The sequence below is a fragment of the Opisthocomus hoazin genome, chromosome 10 (assembly GCF_030867145.1).
Source record: "Opisthocomus hoazin isolate bOpiHoa1 chromosome 10, bOpiHoa1.hap1, whole genome shotgun sequence".
NCBI classification, from domain to species: domain Eukaryota; kingdom Metazoa; phylum Chordata; class Aves; order Opisthocomiformes; family Opisthocomidae; genus Opisthocomus; species Opisthocomus hoazin.
Genome location: NC_134423.1, coordinates 14,254,460 through 14,272,980, shown reverse-complemented (window position 1 = coordinate 14,272,980; position 18,521 = coordinate 14,254,460). Strand labels below are relative to the sequence as shown.

Here is an 18,521-nt window from a genome sequence, read left to right as displayed (position 1 = left end):
GGTTTGTCATAGCTTTGCATTTTATTATAAATGATCATTTCTATTACCTGCAGTGTTTCTGACAGTTTCCTGGATGTTATACAGTGGAGCCTCACAGAGGTGCTGCATGAAATAGCAGTGATACAGAAAATGGAATTGGCCCTTAATTTTTTTTTTTTGTGTCAGATTTAGGGGCTTCTGTCCTGAGTTTCTATCCTGGTTGCCAGCAGTGCAGTCTGCAGGGCTTGGTTTGGTCCGTCTGTGTGGGCACGTGCTATGTTAAAAGCTTTGTTTGACCAGGTTGACATACCCTCTGGTACAACTTCTCACCATCTCTGATCTAATGAGCCCCGTAACCTTCTTTAAATGAAGTGGGCAAAATGATGTAGTTAATTACCTGAATCGGCAATCCATATTTAGCTGCTTGCTGTAGTTCATTCTTAAGCTAGAGTTAGGAGCAGACGAGTAGTTTTGCATGGGTTTATTAATGACAGAGGAGAGTTTGAGCTCCTAGAGGGGTCAAGGCTGGAGGGCTGGTATCTACTCCGTCTCTACTCCTGCTTAGGCATTAAGTAATGTGCATCCTACAAAGGCCGAGTACCTGCTCCTGGGCTTTGAAGGAATACAGAAGAGTTGAGGCACCTGTGAAAGGGAGCAGAGGTTTTGCTGCTGTTGGAACTGGGACGATATGTCCATGTAAAAAGCTTTACATGTCAAGTAAATCCCTGGAGGTTTTCAAAAAATGTATAGATGTGGCACTTCGGGACATGGTTTAGCAGGCACGGTGGTGTTGGGTTGACGGTTGGACTTGGTGATCTTAGAGGTCTTTTCCAACCTTTATGATTCTATGATTCTAAATGATGCTGCGTCTGCAAAACTGTACTGCTACTAAGTGTGGCCCTTCTAAGGGTAGGGGGAAAAAAATGGATTTCATAAAGGGTGCCGAAACAGGGAGAGAAAGAGTCTTTGCAGCATTTCTAGTTATCGAGAAGTTTTTATAAGGGTATCATAGCACGCATGGTTTGTGGTCTTTGAAAGTTCAGATTTCATTTAGTCCAAAGAAATTTTTCAAGAAACACAGCTGTGGTTTTGGTGAGGAAGGGTGCTGCATGTCAGGACTGCACTCCGTTCAACAGTAAGGGTTTCAAGTCGGGGTATAATGGAGTTTTCCTGCTTTTTTGGGGTGATTTTGGTGCAGGGTGGGGGCTTGTTGAGAAATGTGCTTTCCCTCTCAAGTGCCTTAATGCGGAAATGAAAGCAGTGACCAAGCAGAACATCTTCTGAGCTAAGAGATGAAATGTTTTGTTTTCCTTTCCTAGGGGAAAAACCACAACAGAGGACATGGTTTAAGAATGGATACTGTCACTGGGAATGGCTAGTTGTGGAAGCTGTTAGGGTTGTTGTGGAAAAAGATGATAAGGAGGTTAGCCGAAGGGCTTCGCAGAGTTAGTGCTAATACTAGAGGAGTGTTCTGGAGCTTCCTCTAAACCTGAAAGTTTTCTAGGGTGAATTATGGGGGAAAAAAGGCAACAGAGAATAACTAACTTACTAACATAACCTTTCTCTCGTCAGACGTGTCAAGTGTGCCAGATGATGCTGCCCAATCAGTGCAGTTACTGCGCTCACCAGAGGATCCACGCTCACAAGTCCCCGTACTGCTGCCCGGAGTGCGGAGCCGTCTGCCGCTCTGCCTATTTCCAAACTCACGTCAAGGAGAACTGCCTGCATTACTCCCGCAAAGTCGGATTCAGGTTTGTGCAGCTCCAGAGGGTCTGTGGCGAGATGGTGAGAGGGAGCGGGAAACTGGGATTTAGATCTCTGGAAATGTGTCTTCCTTACAGCAGAAGCGAAAGAGGACGTAGCCCAGGCCTGGCATGGTTTTCTGCATGACAAAACACATTTGAATTGGGAAATTACTAAAGGGGATTTAAGAGGAGGTTTCTGAGAGCAGAAATGATTTTGAGACAGCTTTAAGCTGAAAAACACTTGTGTTGAATTCAAGGTGCAGACGGGCATCTCAGGATTGATATTTACAGCAAAAAGATTGGAGATCTTAATCCTCTAAATCTCTTCAAGGTTTGAACTTATATTTATGTCAGTTATAATGGACTGAGGGATGTCAGAGTCCTGAGGGAACTGGCTGATGTAGTTGCCAAGCCACTCTCCATGATATTTGAAAAGTCACGGCAGTCAGGGGAAGTTCCCAGTGACTGGAAAAAGGGAAACATTGTGCCCCTTTTCAAAAAGGGTAGAAAGGAAGACCCTGGGAACTACCGACCTGTCAGCCTCACCTCTGTGCCTGGGAAGATCATGGAACAGATCCTCCTAGAAGATATGCTAAGGCACATGGAGGCCAGGGAGGTGATTCGAGAGAGCCAGCATGGCTTCACCAAGGGCAAGTCCTGCCTCACCAACCTAGTGGCTTTCTATGATGGTGTAACAACAAGAGTGGACAAGGGAAAACCAATGGACGTCATCTATCTGTATTTTTGTAAAGCCTTTGACACGGTCCCCCACAACATCCTTCTCTCTAAATTGGAGAGCCATGGATTTGATGGGTGGACCGTTCGGTGGATAAGGAATTGGTTGGATGGTCGCAGCCAAAGGGTAGTGGTCAACGGCTCAATGTCCGGATGGAGACCAGTGACGAGTGGAGTCCCTCAGGGGTCCATACTGGGACCGGTGCTGTTCAATATATTTATCAATGACATGGACAGCGACATCGAGTGTACCCTCAGCAAGTTTGCAGATGACACCAAGCTGAGTGGTACGGTCGAGACACCAGAAGGACGGGATGCCATCCAGAGGGACCTGGACAAGCTGGAGAGGTGGGCCTGTGTGAACCTCATGAGGTTCAACACGGCCAAGTGCAAGGTCCTACACCTGGGTCGGGGTAATGCCCGGTATCAATACAGGCTGGGGGATGAAAGGATCGAGAGCAGCCCTGCTGAGAGGGACTTGGGGGTACTGATAGACGAAAGGCTGGACATGAGCCGGCAATGTGCGCTGGCAGCCCAGAGGGCCAACCGTGTCCTGGGCTGCATCAAGAGAAGCGTGGCCGGCAGGTCGAGAGAGGTGATTCTGCCCCTCTACTCTGCTCTGGTGAGACCTCACCTGGAGTACTGCGTTCAGCTCTGGAGCCCTCAGCACAAGAAGGACATGGAACTGTTGGAGCGGGTTCCAAAGGAGGGCTACAAAAATGATCCGAGGGCTGGAGCACCTCTCCTATGAGGACAGGCTGAGAGAGTTGGGCTTGTTCAGCCTGGAGAAGAGAAGGCTGCGGGGAGACCTGATTGCAGCATTTCAGTACTTAAAGGGATCCTATAGGAAAGATGGGGACAATCTTTTTAGTAGAGACAGCAGTGACAGGACGAGGGGTAATGGTTTTAAACTAAAACAGGGTAGGTTTAGGCTGGATATAAGGAAGAAATTCTTTACAATGAGGGTGGTGAAACACTGGAACGGGTTGCCCAGAGAGGTAGTGGAGGCCCCATCCCTGGAAACATTCAAGACCCGGTTGGACAGGGCTCTGAGCAACCTGATCTAGTTAGCGGTGTCCCTGCTCGCTGCGGGGGGGTTGGACTAGATGACCTCTAGGGGTCCGTTCCAACCCAAAACTTTCTATGATTCTATGATTCTATGTGTGCCTTCACGAGAAGGCATAGCTTGTTTTCTTCTATGCTCCTACAGCTCTTCAAACACTTATCATGAACTGAGAGAGATGGAGGAAGGCTCCCAAGGTTCTGGATGTGGTGCTGTGTATGTGCATGCGTTGTCTTTTCGCCAACCAAATTGATCGCTTTAATGAAAGATAGTACTTTTCCCTACAAGCCTTTCCTCCTTGGCATGTTTAGATCACCTCAGCTGCAGCACAGCTCTTAAGACCCAGATGATTTGCTTGGGACATGAGACTAGGTGACCTTTTAAGATTCCTTAAAGTTTTTTCTCTTGATTGCCACTAAATACTTAGAAATTTAAAATGAATAGGGCAATTTCTGCTCTTAGAGCTGTTCTTTGAAGATGTCTGCAACTTCAGGAAGCCTCTGCTGTGTGGTTTGTTCTGAAATCACACGTAGGTTTTCAAGGGCTTTTTCCTTCAACCGTGAAGCCAAGAGACAAATAACAAACCAATTCTGAATTTAATTATATACAGATAAGGTTTTTTTATGTGGGGTCTGATTTGAGGGGCACATCCCACAACAAAGAATTAATTCCATTGCAAATTAAATGGCTGTGATGCTCTGGCTGTTTGAAAATGAGCTAATCTGAGAGAAGGAGGAAAGCTGGGAAAAAAATGTTTTCCCTGAGGTGGAAAAATGGGAATGGAATAGATGTCAGAAAATTAACCATGGGTATGGTGCAGTTCTTTGGACTTCGGTGGCACCTGAGAATCCCAAATGCAGGCACAACTTCATCGCGCTGAGCTGCTTGTGCAGCATCTCCATCCCCATCGATGCCTTGATCAATAATGTGTCACAGGGTTACGCTGGCCTGAGCTGCATTATGTAGGAAGCTCAGTCTTTTAGCAGTGATCCAGTGCAAGTCCTTTCTTCTCTATTTCCAGCTGATGGGCTCGCAGTGTATGGCAGAGCTTGGTCCTGACTCTTAAGTGTATGACCTGGCGTTTTTTAAAAACATTATTCATTCCAGATGTATTCCAGTAATATCTTTACAACACCTTAATCCTTGTCAGCAATGAGAGCTTCCATCCGTCTGCAGATGTCACTAGCAAATATCTGCTTTCTGTGCCAGGGACATTAATGAAGATCTAAATCAAGAAAGAGCTCAAGAATTACACTTACAGATTTTTTAGCTTTACCCAGCTTTTCTAGAAGCTAGATTTCTTTAACTTCTCCTCTAATTCACATCTGCTCAAGCTCATCTGTGAAAACTGAGTCCACCAAACAGGTGAACTTCTGGCTGTGCCATCCTTGTTATCCTGCCTCTCTGTGCTGCGGGGTTGATGTCACTGGCGTTGTTGAAAACAGAAGGAATAAATTGTAGTTGCAGAACCATATCGGGATAATCCGTGGCATCTGCCCTGTAGTCACATAGCGACTTTACTTCTTTTCTTTCAGTTTTGTTACTTGCAGAGCTGAAAAGCCGAGGAGGTCTTTTAAATCCTTCCAAGGATCAGCTCAACTTTTGCTGCTTCTCACTATATCCCTGTTTTTCTTGAAATTCTGGTGCATAAGTTTGGTTTCGTTTTTGTGATCAGTCCTTATTCTGTCTCCTTTTCTGCTAATACCCCATGCATTCAGTTAAGTTTGGAGTAAGATGGTTTTATTTGGGTTTTAGTCATGGCTGATGATTACACTGAAAAGGAGAAAGGTCTTCTGCAGTTAAAAAGTAAAATCAACAAGCCTGTCCTAAATGCTCTTTTCCACTTGGCTCCAAGTGTCACCTCCCCGCCTTTTCCAAGCACCTTCCAGCTGTCCCCACTGATTTGGGACACCCTGCTTGGTGCCATCTGGAGAGTTGAGGGGCTCGAAGGTGACGGCATAGGAAATGTTCAGAAGGTTAAGACGACATCTTGTAGATTTATCTTCTCTCCCAGGATGCTTTCCAAGACTTGTACGCCACCCCTCCTTGCTCTGAGGCTATCAGAGAGTCTTCTCTTGCAAATTATTCCCCTGTGCTGGGGAGATGATAGCAGAATTTGCAATTTGCAGAAATTACATGGCAAGCCTCTGACATCCTCCATCCACTTTGTTCTGCTAATTAGTTTATTTTATCAAACTTCATCCTTCTGGCACTGGGATTCTTGATTACAAAGCGGCTGTTGTTTAAACATCTATTTATTGTAAATTAAATTAACTTGTGATCGTTTGACCCCGAGTTAGTACTTATTTCATCCCTAATTCTAAATGAAGTACTTACCAAAACCCAAGCGTAAAAGTCTCCTGTTAGTTCAGGGACTGTTTGTGGAAGAAGCTCGTCAGAGATTCCTGGATGTACCAGCCAGACCTTAATGTCAGGAATAGCATTTGGTTTTCCATTTATACTTGGGGAATTTATTCTTCCATAATAACACGGTTCCTGGTGTTACTATACTGGAAAGTCTCTCTCCCTGTCTCATGTGAATGAGGGTCAGGCTTGAAGGCAGAGCTACCCGAGCAGAATGTTTTCATGCTTCCCCAGAGATGACACCAGCAGTTGTCACCACTTCCCTCTCTAAATTTAAGAGAACAGAGTTTCTGTGTATATTCTGGGGAGAGAGGGTTTGGCTCCTTCGGGCTGGCTTCTGCCTAATGGTCTTTTGAAGTGTAACTTCAAAGTGCGGGCTTGTTTCCTAAATGCTGTCGGGAGGCTCCTTCAGAGGAAGGATAATCTAGCAGCTTGTTTGTGTTTGATACGGGCTTGGAGCTCTTCTAGCTGCTCGATAGCTGGCGTCCATCTGCAACGGCAGCGTCCATGCTGCGGCACTGCTGAATGGACAAGGCCTAATCACACCACGGGCAAACGGCAGACCTCAGAATGAAGCAGAAAAATATTTATAAGGCAGCTTAACTCCAGGCTCAACAGAGAAGGTTATCCCTAGCGTGTCTCTCGCATCCTACTAGTGCAAGTGCTGTCCCCCCAGATTGCCCAGACGAGCTCCTCCACTCTAATGGTCTGTACATGCAGTGCTGGCTTAAGCGGACATCCACTGTTAGTCATTTTGGCTGAATCTTCTTAGGAGATGCTGTTCTGCTCCTGGGTCAGCGTAGGTGCTCCTGTGGGGGTGGTAAACCAACTCCGCAGCTGGTGTGGCCGAGGTAGGAGAGGGCCGGTGTCTGCATCCTCATATGCCCTTGTAGTGTTGGTGTGTGGCTTCTCTCGGAGCACAGCAGGCGGGTGGGTTTTCAGGAGGAGTGTTAAAGTTAAATATAGTCAGGCTGCCGGTTGTTGCCATCTTGGGGGGAGTATCAGGCAAGGCCTGTCGCAGGAGCGCGCTGCGAGGAGAGGCGGGCTGGGACCGGTGGGGAGACCCTTGCTCTCCTCCTGGCCCTGGGTCTAGGTTTTCAGCTGCCAAGCAACCTGTGGTTCATCCTCTTTCTCCTCCCGGAGCGTCCACCCAGTTCCTGGACAGGCACTTTCCAGGCACCACCTGTGTCTTACTGATTTTAATGAGCTGAATCAGTTCCTTGGGTGTTTCTGTTGCTGTTGTCAGTGTCTTTGTTATTGCTGTCATTATTTTATAGTGCTTAGTGGCATATAAGAAGCAATTGTACAGGGTTACTGAAGATTTCCTAGCTGAATATTCTTTTTATTTTGTACTGAGGACTAACTGGTATTTATGCTGCTTATTGCTACCCGGAGATCTCATCAGATACTTGTACTTTAGTTCTTCACTTGTACCTGTGCTGGAATTTGCTTTCACAGATACAGGGCTGGCATTTTGCTGAACCACAGATTTCTGTATTCTTTCTGGGTTGTTTTAGTCTCTGAAGGCTTCTGTTATAGATCTTGTTTGCTTGTCACTAACATCTAGTTGTGAGATCTGCCCAGCTTGTGAGTTCCTGTATCGTATTCCTCCTTGGCTCTTCCATGTTGCTCTTGAAGAGACTTAAACGAGGACCTGCTGTAGCCTGGTGCTTGCTCCATCCGTGCCGCTTTGCATGTATGTTGGAAGCAACACTGTGGCTGTAACTCAGCTCAGATTTCTTTGTGTGTCCCCCAGGTGCATCCATTGTGGAGCTGTCTTCCTGACCCTCGCCATGCTGAAAGTGCACATCCACAAGAAACACTGCGAAGTCTTCCACAAATGTTCTTTTTGCCCGATGGCCTTCAAGTCGGCTGACAGCACCACAGCTCACATGACCAGCCAGCACCCAGCAGAGACTCGCAAGACTACTCGGTAAGTATTTTGGGTTTATCTTTTCTTCTCCTTTGCTGGGTAGCTCCAGGATTCCCCTTTTTCCTCCCATTTTTTTTCTGTTTTTGGTTTCTGTACTCATAGGAGAACATCTGCCACCTTCACTGCCAGGGGGGGTCTGTTCCTAGCCACAGCATGCTCTCCTTGGTACTAATGTGGTCTCCTGGGCAAGAGGAGAGGAGTTTGGGCAGGGAAGAGCTGAACATCCATAAAAGAAGCTTAATTGTCACCTCTTTGTCTGGCAGGACCCACAGTGGCACCTCTTGGTAGATGGCTCTAGGGCATCTAGGACTCGAAAAGGAGAGTTTCACCACGCAGCATTGCCCCCAAAAATCGCTAGAGAGAAACCTCCTGTTTTTTCCATTCTGTACCTTTCCCCTCCAAGCCTTGAGCTAGTGCTGAAAATCTGTGCTTTAAGGGAGGAACTATGGAAAGGTGGGATTGAAAGTAATGTGTAGCTAGCTAGTATACTTTGAGTTTGCTCCCATCTGTCTGCACTTACCACCCCCCCCCCACCCCCCCCCACCCCCCCCCCCCCCCGTAGGTAGTAATGCATCTGCATAACAGTAAACTTATGTTTAGAAAGCTGTGGTGTGTGCCTGAGGCATTTTGTTGTTCTTCCCAGTTGAGTTAATGGTTCAGTTGTCCACGTGGGGTGTGTTGACAACGCATTGAGAGCACAGCCCTCCTCAGAAGCCCATCCCTTTCTGAAGTTAACTTTTTCCACTGTCTTCTTAAGATAACTAACAAAGAGGGACTGAGTTTACTTTTTTCAATTGTTCCAGGGTGATCTACAAATGCTCTTGCGAGATAGTCTTTAACAGGAAGAAGCTGCTCCAAGAGCACTTCCAGCAGAACACCAACAAGTTGTTAGTGGAAGTGTTTAAGTGCCCACAGTGTCAGCTGGTATATGTGCAGAAACAGCAGTTAATGCAGCACGTTAAGGTAGGTAACTCCCACCACTTACTGACACAAGGTCCTGTTTTTCGAGTTCACGGAGAGTTTGCATCAACTGTGTGATGAAATTGGTTGAAGGAGTGGAAGGTGCTTCAGGAATTCATTAGTGGATAAATACACTATAATGATTCACAGTATTATCTGCAAACATCAGCGGAGCATTTTGTGTTAGTTGGTAATAATGCAGGCAGTTACTCTCATCTATATGTAATTTAACCTCATGACAAAAGCTTGTTTTCTAAGGGTAAATATTTTTGATTTTTAATTGTTCTATATTAAACCCAAAGAAGTGATTGAACCGGGGTGGGAGCTTTATCTTTAGACAGACAGACAGAAGTGTTCTCTGGCCATAGTGTTACTCAATTTATAGAATGAAAGCTGAATATCTCTCTTCGTTGGTTGCTTGCCTAGAGAGCTTTGGCCCCTTTGCAGCTGCCTCTGAGAGAGGCCGCATGGCATTTAACGCCCCGCTTCCCTGGCTGCTCCACTTGCCTGCAGAACAGGCAAGTGTTCTTGCCTGCAGAACAGACTGCAAGCGGGGAGTGGCGGAGGCAGAAGTGATAGCCCTGGAGATGCCAGCCTTCAGGAGGTGGGACCCCTGCCTTGTGTGTGTCCATGCTGGCACCACACAGGCTGCTCCAGAAGTTGGTCTGAAATGGATAGTTGTGTGCAACCCCAAAACTCGGTGGAATTGGTGGTCCGGAGAGTGCTTCAAACCTGCCTTCCCTCAGTGACAGCTCATATTGCAATAAGCACTGCAGTAATCTCGCTGTCATTCATCGCTCTTTTATACACATGAAAAGCCAGCTATTGTCCATTTGGTGGTGGTTTCTAGTGAGACATGTGTGAGGACTCGCAGGTCTGATTATCCCATAAATGTATGAGCCTGCATTTTTCTGTTGTCTTAGTCAGTATGTTGCTATGTACAGTGTCTAACACTGCTGTGGAAATCCTCTCGGAAGATTTCTTGGTGGCATTCTGAAGACAGAGCTTGCAAAGACTTATTTGCCTTTGATTAGGAAAAAAGTGACATAATTGTTTTAATCAGTGACTTGTTTTGTTTATACTTACACTTAAAAACCAGAAGTTCGTTAGCTTACTCCTAAAAGCAAAAACCATTCAAAACTACTTTGCTCTCTTCCCCATGCCTTTAACTTGCAAATCTGGAACTGCTTTGCAGGCAGTAATGAATTAAAATTTGAAGCCCTCCTGTGAAGCTGATGATTGCTAATCTTCCTGTATTATAGCTAGGAAAACAGAGTTGAGATTAAGGCTGGGACCTTCAAAGAGGCATTCAGCTCTAATGCTAAAAGAAGGGCGTGAGTTGAGGTACACCGCTTGTTTGGACTCATTTGCAAATCCCACCCCCGGGGACCTGCCTGCAGCAGTTTGTGCACCAGCACCCTGACATCTCCACTGTAAAACTTCTGTCTTTTAACCGTGAGGCTGTATTCAGGCATCGACAGCTCTTTGAGGTGGTAGTTGAAGAAGGCTTTTTGGCTGTGGCACGGTAGCAATTGCACTAGCCCATCTCCTCTCCTGTCAGATCCTTTATGCAATACAGAGTTTATAGGAGGTGCTGTCGAATGTGTGCCTACAAGCAAAATAAAGAAACTGTGTGCCTTCTCATCTTTCCTGGCTTTCCGTTGTTGAAGCGTAAGAGTAGGAGTTAAAAGCTCCGGTTCCTGTTATTGATTCTGCAGAGAAGTCAGTTCATTTTTCTGTGCTCCTTTCCTCCCCCCACCACCAGTGGGATAATAACAGGAAAAATGGAGTAATGGATACTAATGTACTCTTTGCTCAGAAAACACTCTGAAGATTTCCAGATGGGGAGAAGGGTGGAGTGTTCGTGTTGCCCTAAATAGGTGGCAGTGGTGGGGAGCAGCTGTTGTTGCCCTGCCATTGCATGAAGGAGCTTCTGCGGACATCAGCTGGATCAGGTGCAAAACACACAGGCTTCTCAGATGAGACCTTGTGTTTTGAAATTTGTTTGCTGTCTAACCCACAGAAAGACTTCCAAAGGCCCGGGGCCTGCGTGTATTGAAACTTTACCCATTATTATTTTCTGCGCACAATTAAACCTCTAAATTATCCTTTTGTGCGGATGAACTGTTGTTGTTCCTGGGCGAGTTTCTGGAGATTTCTTTGGTATGTTGCTGTTTTACTTGCTTTTGCTTTCCCACAGCTCTTCGTTTCTGGGGTATTTTCCTTATGTTCAATTGTCTTTGTTAAAATAACTTTTTGGGGGACTTTGGATTGTGGCCTGTTGAACAACCAAGAGCCTGGAGACGTATTCCTTATAAGGCTGGTTTCTGGCTTTATGGTTGCTTTTATTTGTCAGGAGCAAAGTTTTGAACTGTGAAAATGTAAATAGCGGTAAGCGGTGCAGAATTGGAAGAAAGCAGAGTTGGAGAAACAGAGAGCCTGTTGTCTCTTCCCACCCCTTGAGCAAAGATGAAGCAGCTTTGGAGCCCTCAAGATAACAGCAAACATTTCATTCAGAGCTTACCAAAGCTCTCTGGTTTTAGAGCTTAGGCTCTTGAAGTAATGACAATTAACATGTCTCTTCCATTACATCTTCCCTCTTTAACCAGAGTTGTCAGAGCTCATCCAAAATGTTAAAACAGGCAGCACCAAGGAGCTGCTGTTGTCATGCAGGAAACATAAATAGAAGCTTCATGTTTCTTGGGAAAATCTCTTAGTGGGAAAAGCACTGGAGCCAGCTTCAAGGAGAAAGGGGAGGATATGCGGGAGTAAGACATCAACATCTTGTTCTAGCGGGTGCAGGGCTTATTTATTTAAATAATGAATGTTATTTATTTATAAATAAAGGTGTATAGTATGAGTTACATATAAATGTTGTGTGTGATTCCATTATTATTGTTATCCAGGGTGTTCATGGAGTCCCCCAAAATCCTGAGGAGTTCTCAAACTTTCGACATAAATCTGAGAAGGCATCAAGGAACCAGGTTCATGCCCCACCAAAGGAGCTGTCGGTAGCCAACGGGACTTCCTACTCCCCTCTGCCAAGGAAGGACATGAGGATGGAAGGACACAATCCCGAGTCCAAGTCCAGACTGAGAAGAACTGGTTGGACTTGCAAGGAATGTTCACAGTGGATCCCCGATCGGGAAACCTATGTGTCTCACATGAAGAGAAGTCATGGAAGGGTAAGGACTCAGATGAAACATTTCAACTGGGTAACAAGGTATTTTTGTCAAAAGAGTCTGATAATTGTTAGTATTTGGGGCAAAAAGAAACTGAGAATCTGTTTACCAGCTCACTGAGGCTCAGGGCCTGAACAAAAAAAATGATGTAGCCTGTTGCAAGCACACTTTCTGTCCTTGATCGTATACTCTACAACTTGCGTACCTCATCCTCTTTACTGTTTCTTCTCCCACTGTACCTAATGTCAGGCTTCCTCTTTGGCTCATCTGGGTAAGCGGATGGAAAGTCCTGTCTTCTCCATTTGCTGGTTCAACAGTCTGCTCTAAACTATCTACGCTCGAAGTTACAGAAGGACATACAGTTCCTCTGTGTGATGTATTGTTTGGTAGATATCGCGACATCTAGCTGGGGAAGAGTAACAGACTCATGCAGTGCACAGAGCTATCATTATATAAGAACTGTAAATCATTTTTGTGGGTTTCATCCAGCACAAGCCTTCTGTTACCTTGACCTACTTCTGTCAAGCTAATCCTTACTCGCTGGCAGAACATAGGCCAAGATACTGTGTGCAGCCAGATTTCTTAGTACTTTGTCATCAGGACTTCTTGTTTGATACACTGAGTTACCCTTCTCGAGTCCCATGAGCAGAGGCTGTGGAAATCTGGATCATGGTCTTTGATTCCTTCTAAATTGACTTGGGAAGTGCTGGATTGTGCCACTTCATAAGTATTAAGAAAAGAAGATGGGGGCAGGGTGAGAATGCTGGATTTTCCCATTTGAGTTCTGTAGAAGTATGAAATTTGCCAAATATTTAAGCTCAATACATGCATGTATTCATTAAACTAGTCTAAGAAGATTTTGAAAGAAATGTGTGCAGGACTGTAGGAAAAGGAGGAGGCTAGTTACAGGGCAGAGTTGCGTAGGGGGGTGTGGATATCATACATGGATAACAAGCGAGACTATCTGATGCTCTTTAACATCTTGCCCTATTATTGTGCTGAATTATGAGGAGAGAGGAGGGTAAGTGGACTTGTACTTCACACTGGGGTCCTGCCTTCTTCTGGGGCAGAAGGGCCCTTCCACTGAATTAATTCTGCAGACCGTCCTGTGGTGAAATGAGCCCACAGAAGAAGCAGCTAATGCAATTCCCATTAGAAAAAAAAAAAATGCATGTGCTTTAATTAGTCCTGGTTTTTATACGACTGGTGCTGATATTAGCCAACTGTTGGGCTTGAGTATAAGCGGGACCCCAAAATCTCAGTGATCTTTATCACTGGAAGAGGGATTTTTTCCACCTGAGAGGTAAGGTCCAGATGAAGAGCATGGGAATGTTAGAATCCAGTCAGTGCCTTCTGTCCCCCTGTTACTAAAAGATATTTCTGTTCTTCTGCTAGCCTATGAAGAGATATCCCTGTCGACAGTGTGAACGCTCATTTAATGCCTCCAACAGTCTGCGTAGACACATCCGGAATAATCACGACACAGCAAAGAAAGTTTATACTTGCTGGTACGTACTGAAGGCCACTTTTCAAATTTGTTTTCAACAACAGGCTAATCCTTCAAGTTTGGAAGCTCTTTGTAATAGATCGTGTCTGCTCCTATCTACTCCAGGCTATAAGTTACTGAGGGAGAGTGAGAAGAAGAATGTGTTAAACATGAGAGACTTGGTGGCTAAAATAAGTCCTTGCATTTGACTGCACAATGCCCTTTGGAAACTTAGCGTAAGGTTTGATTTGAGATCTGCAGGTGCAAAATGAGAATTATATTGCGCACCCTTGTGGAACGGCCAGTAAAATATTGGGCCAGTCTTTTTCTGCTTCGTGGTTGGTGTAGTCATGCATCACTCTTGTGCCTTCCCCGTGAAAGAACTGTACAGAAGGTGTGTAAAATCCTCATGAACCAGGGCACTAGATCTTGCCACCGCTTTTCACAGGCAGAACTGACTGCGCAAGCTGCAGGGCAATGGAGAATTAAGCCTGCTGCATTTGCTTGGGAAGATGCACCTCGAAGTTGGAAAATGGATTTGGACACTTCAGATGAGCTATGTAAATAAGCAGTGAATGAAAATCATTGCTGGGGAACATATTTTAACTGTGAATACTGTCTCAGTTCAGGACAAAGCCCAGTGCTTACAAAACTGCCTCTACAACTGCTGCATTCTCATCTTCTGTTGCAGAATAAGTCATATGCTGAGCGACCTGGCAGACTTGCTTCCTGTCTCATTCTGAGACATCCTTCTGAAACAGAATTAAAGCACATTTGTATTGGAAGGAAAGTTTGCAGTGATGTAGGTTGAGGGATTTTTTTTATTTAACTAAAATTTGGGTTTAATGCAAGTGTTTCTGAAGAGTGCGCTGTCACTTTACTGCACTTAAGTTACTAAAAGCCTGTCTTGAAGAGTACATCCCTTATGTACTTTTATTTCTTTTGACTGCCTAGTGAGCCACAATAGCTTTTAGTAAATGGATAGAGTATTGGCATCACCATTGGGGCCTGATAGGAATACATTCCTGACGTGTTTTTTGGCCAAGACTTCTAAACTTTCCATTTCTTGTAACTGTGCTCTAACTTGGAACCTCTGGAGAAGATGAAATGTTGGCTCCCAGTATGTTTCTTTCTGCTTTAAGTTTGTGGGTGATGGCCTTTGGAGTTACATGCACCTGATTTGAATAACTGTGTTTTCTCTGGATCAGTTGTTTTCAAAGTGGAGTGTATCGGAATAAAAATGAACATATAAGGCCTAGCTGGGAAGAAGGATTTGCACAGATATACCTAACAACCTGGGATGTGCCAGCCTACTGCATGCATTAGCTTGTACAGGTCCCAGAGTCCAGTTTTTCTATTACTTTTCAGAATGACACACAGTCGTGGATCCACAGCATCACCCAAGGTTCATGCTATGTTTACAGCTGAGAAGACACAGCTAGAAATTCAAGTGAATTGTGGGTGTGTTTAATTCTCAAGCTTGTAGTTGCTCCTTCTCAAAATCTGTTGATGAAGTCTTAATTGGACAGTGGTTGCGCTCTCTTTAATCATTGTAGTGGGACACTTACTGAAATCCCAGCACTCTTCACATGAAACTTCTCCCTTGAAATAATTGTCCCAGCATCTCCAACAGCTGCTCTTCGTTTGGATCCGAGGTCTTCTGTTCAGTGTCCCCTTTGATCCCTCGTAGTTTGTCCAGAGCACTGTTCTAAAAGTCTCCTCCATCACTGTTGCTTGCAAATTCTCCCATCTCTTTGAATTCCTCCTCGGCTCCTTTCTGCACTCTGTCAGGCATCGCATCTCTGCTGCTCCTTTGCTTTTCCCTTGGTTGCTGGTGTCCATTTTCCTTCTTTCCACCAAGCAGTTTTTACTAGTTTTGCTCCTTTCAGGGGTTTTGACACCTTAACTTTGTGTCACCCTCTTCTCCTGGATTTCCGTATGAAGCATGAGTAAAGTTTGTCATTGATCTGACAGTTGAGTATTTTTGTGACTCCAGCACGCTGTCTTGCAGGTGAGCTCCCTCTGGCTTCTAACATCTCAAGCTGACATTCCCCCTTCTGCCCCTGCCCTGCTTAGGTCTCTGCCTTCTGTTAAATTTGTAAGGTGAAAGCAGTGGTGGAGGACTTGCTTGAACATCTTTCTGCCAAGCTTGTCACTGGAGTAATTCAGGTTAGGAAAGCATCTTCCCTTGCTCATATAAAAAGAATTCTAAATTAGGATGAATTGCAAAATATTCTGGTGTTTTGTGTATTTTCTTTCATAATGCACTTGGTTATTGTTATGAGAACTTGCTCTTATTTTCCAAGTCTTAAGTACAAACTGTCTGGAAAGCTTGATTTTCAACATGTTTATTTTTGATAAATACCACTTAATAACCTCTCATCTTTCCTCCATGTGGGAGAAAAAATCCATCATTATTAAATAGTGATTTATCATCTAAGCGTTCCTGTTAAAAAACAGAAGTATTCAATGAGCACTTCTGCGTTTTCACATCATTACTGACTGTTGTTTAATTTCTGTCTGGTTACTGGAAGATCAGTAGGAATCTTATTCTCTCCTTTTACAACATGTCTTTGTTGCCCAGAGAAGCTTCATCTCCCCTCTGTTGCTTTTCATCCCTTGCTGCTTACATTTCAGCTGCAATTTGTGCACTTCAGAGAAGTCCGGCGTTACTTGCCTCATTGCTGGGGTTGATACGTAGCTGATAGACCTTCCCTGTGTCATGCTGGCAGGCAGCAGAAGAGTACAAAGTCCATCCTGGGTATCCCAGCTGCTAACAGAGACCTCTGTGTGTTTCACTATGCTGCAGGGGGGTGGTTTATGCGTCTGCAAGACCTGGCACTGATTTGCACTAGACCTCGTTCATCCAGGACAGGAGGTTAACAGATGGCCCATCCCCTTCACATCTCCTTTTGAAAGGTCAACCATGCTCTCTGGTAGCTCTTGAATCCTACAAAGTTTTAACACGAATAGTTACATATAAACGATGTGTTCATGAGTGCTTCTGCCTGGGTTATTGTTATTAACATTGGAAGTTCAGCAGTTCTGTAAGAATTTTAAGTGTGTTATGATACACATGGTCTTGTGGATGGGATGCTGCACTGGTGCTTGGGAATGCTGGGTGCAAACCCGGTTCTGCTGCAGGCCTCCTCGGTGTTACACAAGTCCTGAGGTCCATCTGTGCATAGGTCTCTCATCTGAGAGTCATTTTTCTCTCATGTGTTTTCCATCTTGATTATTTATCTTGTGTAGCATGTATCATGGTGGGCCTGATCTCCACTAGTGCCTGTAATTATTTAGTACTGTACTGTAAATAAAATGTGCCCTACTTTCATTCTCACTCATGCTTACTGTGGTAAATTCTAAACTGTTTTATATTTTTCTCAGGGGTAATGTTTTATTATTAAAACGATGATTTGCAGCATATTTTGGTAGTGTAATAGTACATTACTCACCAACATTTGTCTCCAATGACACCTATTGGTTTGGCACATAACAAAGAGCTGTTTGGATGGAAACAAACAGCTGGGCATTTCCTCTAATAAATTCTCTTCATTTTTGTATTTCCAAGGTACTGCACAGATGAAAATCAGACATTTCCTCAGCCGTTCATGCTGGAGAATCACATCAGCCTCATGCATGGCATCAAAAACCCAGACTTATCCCAGATGGCCAAAGCAAAAGCTCCAGAGAGAGACACAGCAGAAGTAACTGATATATTTTCATTGAAAAATAAATGTACCTGGCGAGTAGCTGTTCACTTGGGGTGTTCCGTTGAGCTGCAGCCTTGCAGCAGTGAAGCCCTCTACTCCATGTGAACGATTTCCTTCCCCTTCTCGCAGCTCCATCCAGTTTGCTTCTTGGCAGTGTCAGGGTCAGAACTAAAAGTGCAGCTGAGTTGCAGCAGCACCAGGGCAACATATCTTGCATTTTTCAAGATATTCTTGAACGTGTGGCCCTGTGTTTTATTGGCCTTTTTTCAGTCTACTTTGTAACCCGGTCTAAACTTAGATTTGTTCTTACTCTTGTTTTCCCCCTGCCACTCTGGGCATGAGCCTGGTACATTTTTCCTCTTCCTGCCATTTTTTCTGCTGGTTACAAAAAATTTCCTTGCTGTTTTAAAATACTGATTAGATGCATTACCTATGATAACTACATTCTTCCTAAGTAGGGCTGTGTCATTTCTTTCAGCAAATGTAACTGTTCAGCTGATTTTATTTTGGGTTGGTTTGGAGTGGAGGGTTGGCTGATTGGGCTTCTTTGCTCCATTTACTTTAAAAATAGATGCATGTTTTCCATATCACTGCAATTTATTGTTTGTCTGCACCCTAGCATTGAGGGATCGCAGCCAAGACTGACTGCCCTCTGTATTTACGCTGTAAGGAGACCTGGGGTAACTCTAGAATTTACTTCCATGAGCTGGTGGCTGCTTCCCCCAAGCAGAGCTGACATACCAGCGCAGCTGGCTAACCCAGGGCAGGCTGTGGCTTCACGTGGCTCCAGCTGGGTCTGCACGTGCAACCCTATAAGCTGTATCCTGAACAAAGACTGCTGGATAAGAAGATAACAAAATCACCTGAAGGGACGTATGCAAGTGAGCCATCCTCATGGGAGGAGAAGCATGCTGCAGGATTATAAGACGGAGGGGATGAGTTAATGAGAGATGCCATGAAGAGAAAGCCTGAGTGGAGGGGAAAATGTTCAGAGTTAAATCTGAGGAGCATTGTCTGGGCTAATGACCATCCCCGTGTCCCTCAGCTGTCCCTGCTCTGTGGGCTCCTCCTTCCTACACCAAGCTCACACTCTCCTTCCCCATCACATTCTGCCCAGCCAACCCCTCCCAGGTCTCCCATCTCACATCGCAGGACAGCAGCAGAGGTCCTGCATGTTAGGGTGAGGTGTTTGGGTACTGGTAGGAAAGGCAACGCAGCAGGAGTCCCTAGGCATGGCTTCATTTAGTTTGTATCGAAATTCCGATGTGTATTCACCCTCATGCATTCTTCAGATACACGTGTGGAATTTAGCTCTTACCCTTCCGTGGGCTCGAACAATAAAGTAACGTTTTAATCTTATT

General features: G+C 44.9%; 1 protein-coding gene across 3 annotated transcripts in view; it reads left to right on the top strand.

Moving 5' to 3' along the window:
* Positions 1 to 18,521, top strand: part of ZNF592 (zinc finger protein 592) — a 43,698-nt gene that overhangs the window by 23,188 nt on the left and 1,989 nt on the right. For 2 of the 3 annotated variants that reach the window (XM_075431435.1, XM_075431437.1), the window contains exons 4-9: positions 1,552 to 1,730; positions 7,643 to 7,819; positions 8,623 to 8,782; positions 11,686 to 11,964; positions 13,357 to 13,469; positions 17,019 to 17,154. In XM_075431435.1, coding sequence (XP_075287550.1) covers positions 1,552 to 1,730; positions 7,643 to 7,819; positions 8,623 to 8,782; positions 11,686 to 11,964; positions 13,357 to 13,469; positions 17,019 to 17,154 — 1,044 coding nt within the window. The remainder of the gene's footprint in view (positions 1 to 1,551; positions 1,731 to 7,642; positions 7,820 to 8,622; positions 8,783 to 11,685; positions 11,965 to 13,356; positions 13,470 to 17,018; positions 17,155 to 18,521) is intronic. The other variant, XM_075431438.1, reaches the window with a different exon arrangement.